Source organism: Salvelinus namaycush, chromosome 10 (assembly GCF_016432855.1).
Source record: "Salvelinus namaycush isolate Seneca chromosome 10, SaNama_1.0, whole genome shotgun sequence".
Classification (NCBI taxonomy): Eukaryota; Metazoa; Chordata; class Actinopteri; order Salmoniformes; family Salmonidae; genus Salvelinus; species Salvelinus namaycush.
This window is the reverse complement of record NC_052316.1, coordinates 10,835,386-10,842,535: the sequence shown is the minus strand read 5'-3', so window position 1 is coordinate 10,842,535 and position 7,150 is coordinate 10,835,386. Positions and strand designations below refer to the sequence as shown.

The following is a 7,150-nucleotide window of genomic DNA, read 5'->3' as shown; positions in this document are numbered from 1 at the left end:
CTTTTGTCAAATTACGGTCAAAAGTGTATTATTTTTTAGCATTTTTGCTAATCCAAACTCTTTTCCTAACCTTAACGTAGCAGGTTATGAGGATTAGGTTAAGGCTAGGAAAAGGGTTAGCTAAAATGCAAGAACAAAACAACAACTTTTTGACCTTAATTTGACTAAAACTGGAATCCTTCTAGCCATGACCCTTTCCCCCCCACTACCAAGTTTGAACAGGGAGAGTGGGGTTCATTGCGTTGCTTGCTGATCACGAGTGCGCATGTGCTAACTATCAACAGACTCAAGAGTAGCAGCTCTGTGGTAGCAGCCTATGCTGAGCAATATATTCCATGGACATTTTTGAATAACATGTGAACATCCCAGTTCAAATATAACCCGTTTTTGGGACCATTGTGGATGTAACTTTTTTCTCAGTGATAAGAAATTGCGTTAATTGATTAGGCCTAAGTACTACCGCACTGCGCAGTGACTGTTGGGGGAAGTTCGCGGTTGGACTTGCTGTATTGTCTGCCCCAGACACCGCCGAGTGTCTTCTACAAGCGCTGTCCAAGGCTACTTCAGAGCAGACCATCCACATTGGCGTGTTTTCGCATCATTAAAGACCGCAATAATACATTTCTTATAGCGGTGAAGTCATTGAAAAGTATAAATAGTTGTCTTATTTTTTCAAAAATGGCCGCAGCAGTGGAAATGGACGGAAGTATAATGGAGGGTGTGAGTATTTCACACGATTAAAATACACTTTCTACTACATATTTTATAAAAATGGTTTGACAGGAAACTTAGGATATGTATTTACTGTGTACATTGTCATGTTTTGTCCTCTTTCAGGGCGGGCAAATTTTGAGAGTAACCGCCGCACTGAGTTGCATCAACGGCGCATCCATCAGAATACACAAAATCCGCGCAGGTAGAAGTACACCAGGATTAAGGTAATTCATTTCATAAATATTTGCCATAATATTATAGAGAGTATGTATAACAACAAAAGCCACATGTCATTACTAATAAATGTAAGCTTCACTCTAGTCGCAGTCTATAGCCCTGGGGCGAACCCCGGCGACCCCAGACAGAAGTTTAGTGAATCAGAAAACAAAGCAAAGTTGGTCTAAAGGACCTTTCTTTTCAAAGTAGATGTAGCATTAACGTACGTCTCCGATAAACAATTGATAACGGTTTTACAGCCTTTATTTGTAACTGTCTAATTTGTTTTATATTGAACGGCAGATGCCCTCGTTACATTTTTCATGTGATCCTTTGTTGGTTAATGCGCTAGCACATGGCTGTTCACTTATTCCTATCAACAACCGAACTAGCCTACTCAACTTTTCCTTCATCGCCTATGTTATTCTGCACAGATAATATCAAAGCCTACTTATTTTTTATAGTGAAATAAGACGTTTGTTCCTTTCATTGTTAACCCGCCACCCCCCTTCCCCTTTTCACAAGACCACAACATCTGTCAGGGTTGGAGTTGGTGAGAGACATTTGTTGTGGAAATCTAGAGGGTGGCACAGTGGGATCTACTGAAGTCACACTCACCCCTGGGAAAATAAAGGCTGGGAAGCACACCGCAGACCCCCAAACAGCAGGGTAAATCATGTCAGGCTGCTTCTCCGTTCTTCCAAACTACACATTCAAATAGAGAATGGGACAGACAGTTTGTTGTGTTAAAACCTTGTAGTTACTATCAACCTGACATATTTTATAGCCGTAGAAACACTATCCAAAACAATATCTAGAAGTGTCTATAGAATTCAATACTTAATTTCACCAAACAAATAGGAAGAAACGTACTGCATTAGTCTCCATCTAACTCGTACTTCTGTGTCGCTCTGCGCCAGGAGTGTTGGGCTGCTGCTGCAGGTCTCTCTACCCTGTGCCCTGTATGCTGACGGACCCTCGGAGCTCTGTCTGAAGGGGGGCACCAACGCAGACATGGCCCCGCAGATTGACTACACCATAAAGGTATGGTTAACCTAACCTGTGTTTGTAGAGGTGCCAGTGGTTGTAATGGGGGCTTGTGTTCCTGGGAAATCATGAATTGGACTTCTCTCAAGTTATATACCCAGTCTATAGATAAACCCGCAGATGACCGCTTGGTATATGACTGTCACTCGACATCCTCTTATTTGCCATTCTCCTATTGTTGTTAAATGCCATTGGAAATACTTTAATACAAACAAATGTCTTCCAGGTATTCAAGCCCATCGTGGAGAAGTTTGGAGTACATTTTGACTGTGATTTGAGAATGAGGTTCGTATCCCTTCCCGTGTTGGAGAATTGTTGGTGGGATAATACTGCCTGGCCCCCCAAAAAATGACACTTCTTCTGTCTCGAATAGGGGCTACTACCCCAAAGGTGGAGGTGAGGTGGTGGCCAAGGTAAACCCAGTGAGTGAGCTGAGCCCCGTCACCATGACCGAACGAGGGACCATCACCAAGATATATGGCAGGTCCTTTGTTGCTGGGGTGCTACCCTATAAGGTACAGTACAAAGGATTGGCTTTGGGTTAGAATTGCCTAGGAATTTTACATTAAGTTAATGTTTTACCTGTGTAATAATGTACTACTCTAGTAATGGAGTTGAGTGGTTTTCATCCTTATTCCACTTGTGTACTTACAAACAATGAATTAGATGTTTCTGGACAGGTGAAATTTACGCCACGGAACCGTTCTTTCCACCGATACATGTGCTACCCTCTATGCACGTGGGAGAAAAAAATTAACTACATTTTGAGTGCAGTTTTGAGTGAGCTCATACTTGTTTTCCTCCAGCTCGCCAAGGACATGGCAACGACGGCGACAAGAGTTATCAGGAGAGAGATAAAGGACCTGTACATAAACATCCAAACGCTACAGGAGAAGGACATGGCCTGTGGGAGCGGCAACGGCATCATGTGAGCTTATACCTGACGTTTTACGTTACATGAACCCTCCGACTGTAAACACTGTCAAAAGATGCCAATACCCGTATGACCTCAGTAAACCTGTATCAGTCACTATGCCAATGTTTTTGGTGACGATCCTTGTCAAACCACTTGCACTAGTAGAGGGTGTATTGATGGCGTCATCTGAAAAATCATTCATAAGTAGACTGATGGCTTGCATAATGTTGTGTCCCTAGTTTGGTGGATAGATGAGAGAAGGGTATTTTAAAATATGTTTTTTTTATTTTTTTTTACTGCCATCGGCGTTCTGCCGTCTTAAATGCTTTGCAGTTCTACCTCATTTTTTACGTGCTGTCTATCCTCACCAGAATCATCGCAGAGTCTTCCACGGGCTGTATATTTGCAGGGTCAGCTCTTGGGAAGAAAGGTGAGAAATCCACTGTTCTTGTGCTTGCTTGGTCTGTGAAGTGTACAGTACACGATGTACCACTAGTCGGCAGAATCCGATAGAGAATGCCTAGCATGTCTATGCTAGGATGTGAAACTGTAATATCTGATTGGATGGTGAGTGAAGTAGTGCATCAACATGAACATTTCTAAGGCCATACAGGGTAAGTTGTCAACGGTGGAGAAATAGGAAAATATTGAGAAAGGGGAAAATCTTGCTCATTGTATTTTGTTTGGCAATAGTGGCTACTATTTTCAAATTGCCATCAGCAGATGCATCCGTAGGTCTTTTTTTTTTTTTTTTTTGCTTGTCTGTTTCTACAACAACACAGTTTGTTCTCTTGGGAGCAGAGTTAGGAGGCGTATGCAGTGCACCTGTTAAGGGAAACAAATGACTCAAACCTCTCTGGCACACACTGATAACCTCTGGGCCAGTATTCATAAAGCTTAAAGTAAAGGCGTTGGCAAGCTTCGAGCTCAGCTAGGCGAACCGAACGAGTGTGCTCACATACTCCCTTAGGCAATATTACTGTTTGTCCGTTTTGAGATGCAGTAGCCAGTATACACTTCCTGAAAATAGTCAGAATTAATCTAAGATGACTCAAGAAATCTGTCGGTTAATTTTGCCATTTTTGCAGAGGAGATCTTAGTCGCGCAATTTTACAGTAAACTAAGATGTTTGGTGCAGTATTTCACAATGAATTTTTTTTTTATTGAAAATGAGTTCTCTCGTTGAATGACAAATGCTTTATTGAATAATCCCTCCTGTGGACCAATCAGACGAAGGGGCTTAGCCACCGGCTTACCTCGAGGAAAAATGTGTGCCCGGACAGACAAAAACCATTACCGAAGTCCAACGCTAACAAAAATGTTGTCGTAATATCTGCGCAATCTCTTCCGAACTGTTTTGTCTGGGAAGCATGCATACGCCATAAGAGGCCTGCTGATCTGGGATCAGTTTTGCCGTTTAGATTATAATGAAAAAATTTACAAGGGGGTACCTGATCCTAGATCCCACTTCTGCTCTATTAGACACCAAAAATACGGGCCCAGATCTAAAAAGAATAATAAAAAATGACAACTAATGCTTTTCTCCTGTGCCTCAGGTGTGTATGCAGACAAAGTGGGCTTCGAGGCTGCAGAGATGCTGCTCAGGAATATAAGGCACAACGGCTGTGTGGACGAGTTTCTCCAGGACCAGGTTAGCAATGACACACACACAGGTATTTTACAACGCAATGTTAGGTGTCCTCCTGTAAGTGATCTATACTAATTGTAAGTAACGTGAACTTCCAAGTCCAAGTTGAATAGGTGCTTGACCCCTGTCTTTGCCTTACTCTCCATCTAACAGCAGCTGCTTGAACTTACTCTATTTAGAGTCATACTGAACTCTTTGTCTTACACTTTCTGGCAGCTCATCCTCTTCATGGCCTTGGCGAATGGCACCTCCAGAATCCGCACTGGCCCAGTCACCCTACACACACAGACTGCCATCCATGTGGCAGAGCAGCTCACCCAGGTGGGTCCCAAAAATGTTTTTAATTTATTTCCGAAGACGCACATTTGTTAATGTCAATGGTTTATAAACTTTTATAAAACCAGTCAACTTTTTAATAGAAAGTGTTGTCCTTATTCCCAGGCTAAGTTTACAGTGACCAAGGCAGAAGATGAGAATGCCAGCAATGACACCTACATCATCGAATGCCAAGGAGTGGGTGTCACCAACCCTCATTTCTAGCCACGCCCATGTGTTGTCTCCCCACCTTTTTTTATGTTGACATCTCCACCTGCAGTCGTGGATAGAAGAGGCACTGGAGAGACTTGAGGACTCATAGCCGATACACTACTGTGACGTCACTGAATAGTCTGACGCTGCTTCTATTTATATTATGATTTATAGCCCTTGTGGCTCGATATTCAAGCAAATTAATTATTGGTTTAGAAACATACAGCCACATGAGTTGGTCATCGTTGTCCTTTTCCCCCTATTGCATTAACTATCATTACCCTCTTAGCTTGTATAACTCAGGGTATTAATGCCTTACACTGTTATAATAAAAACCTTCGATTTCTGCGTGGAAGTGGTGTATGTTTCAGTAGTTTGTTGAAGCGCCTTATAGTGCATACTGGCTTTTACGACAAACATTTTCATGTTCTTTGTCCCTAGTTTATCATTTTAGTTCCATGCTGCTGTCCTTTCTTAGGTCAATTAATTATATAATTTTTTGTTGATGGTCACTAAGGTAATGCAGACTAGATTGCAGAGGTTTGTTGGCTACTGTTTTAGTCATAGGATAAAAAATAAACAATTTGGAGATTTGCCACTTTTTTTGTAAACATTTACAAATAAAATTCCTTCCCAGAACATGATTTTGATTAAAATATTTTTCACAGACCTGGATAAATATGTAGCTAGAAGTTAGTCATCGGTGATGACATATAAAAATATATTTTTTTCTAAATGTATATTTTTACCCCCTTTTTCTCAATTTTGTGATATCCAATTGTTATTTTGTCTCATCGCTACAACTCCCCAACGGGCTCAGGAGAGGTCGAGTCATGCATCCTCCGAAACATGACCCACCAAGCGCTTCTTGACACCTGCCCGCTAAACCTGGGAAGCCAGCCCCACCAATGTGTCAGAGGAAACACCTTTCAACTGATGACCGAAGTCAGCCTGCATGCGCCCGGCCTGCCACAAGGACTCTAGAGCGCGATGAGCCAAGTAAAGCCCCCCCCGGTCTAACCCGGACAACACTCGACCAATTGTGCACCACACTATGGGACTCCCGGTCACGGCCAGTTGTGACATAGCCTGGGATCGAACCCGGGCCTGTAGTGACACCTCAAGCACTGCAATGCCGTGTCTTAGACCACTGCGCGACTCATCACTCTTAGTCTGTCATAATGCAAAATATCATATTTGTGATTCAAACATATTTTAAGGACAGGTTGGCAACAATTTAACTCCAGTCAATAACTTGTTCCAAAAATCTTATTAGATGTGCTTGAGAGTAATTACATAGACATCGCATGGAGTTGCCTGTCTGATATTAATAACTATCTAGCTGACTCAGCTTGATAGCATGGTCTTGTTATACTTGCCACCTAATGATTTAACAGCAAGAAGAACCCTTTGGCACTACACATGTTGAGGTGCTTAGGCTTCGTTTACGCAGGCAGCCCAATTCTGATCTTTCTTTCTCCATTTGAACTTTTGACCAATCACAGATATTTTGGGAAAAATATCTGATGTGATTGGTCAAAAGACCAATTAGTGGGTAAAATATCAGAATTGGGCTGCCTGTGTAAACACAGTCATTTTTATCTTATTCCAGATAACTAGCAGAAATAGTTGCAGGTTTGTCTGACTGGAAAGCATGCGACCTGTGGAAAACCTTATGTAACTACTCCTGGCAAAGCAGACTTTTTTTTCCTTTACGGCTGCTGCAACTTGACGGAACCTTTTCAACAAGCTCTGAGTAACGAGAAGGTAAACTATTGTATGTTTTAGCTTTGCTCATTGAGTGGTTATGAAAGTAAGTGGTGAATGTGTGAGGGCTTAAGGGTTTACGGCAAGGTTTGTTGCTCAGCTCCTTTTGTGGCCTGTTCTAACCGCTTTGACTCACCACCCCCAGATGCAGGGACAATAGAGGGGAAAGAATGGGTCTAGCCCATGTGAATGACTATGCAGATCTCATTGGTGAGGAGGTTGTGACCACTGAGTGTTATTCAATCTCTAGTTATTCACAACAGTCATGTGCATCTGTTGCTTATAGAAGTCACCAACTCCCTAATTTTACCCTC

At 42.2% G+C, this 7,150-nt stretch overlaps 1 protein-coding gene across 1 annotated transcript; it reads left to right on the top strand.

Moving 5' to 3' along the window:
* The first annotated feature begins 252 nt into the window (after positions 1-252).
* Positions 253-5,425, top strand: LOC120054663 (RNA 3'-terminal phosphate cyclase-like). Its single transcript, XM_039002191.1, has 11 exons — positions 253-720; positions 838-938; positions 1,456-1,599; positions 1,851-1,974; positions 2,204-2,262; positions 2,351-2,492; positions 2,784-2,905; positions 3,265-3,323; positions 4,450-4,544; positions 4,758-4,862; positions 4,983-5,425. Exons 1-11 carry the CDS (start codon positions 679-681, stop codon positions 5,079-5,081), a joined length of 1,092 nt encoding a protein of 363 aa, XP_038858119.1. The 5' UTR covers positions 253-678; the 3' UTR covers positions 5,082-5,425.
* Positions 5,426-7,150: the final 1,725 nt, after the last annotated feature.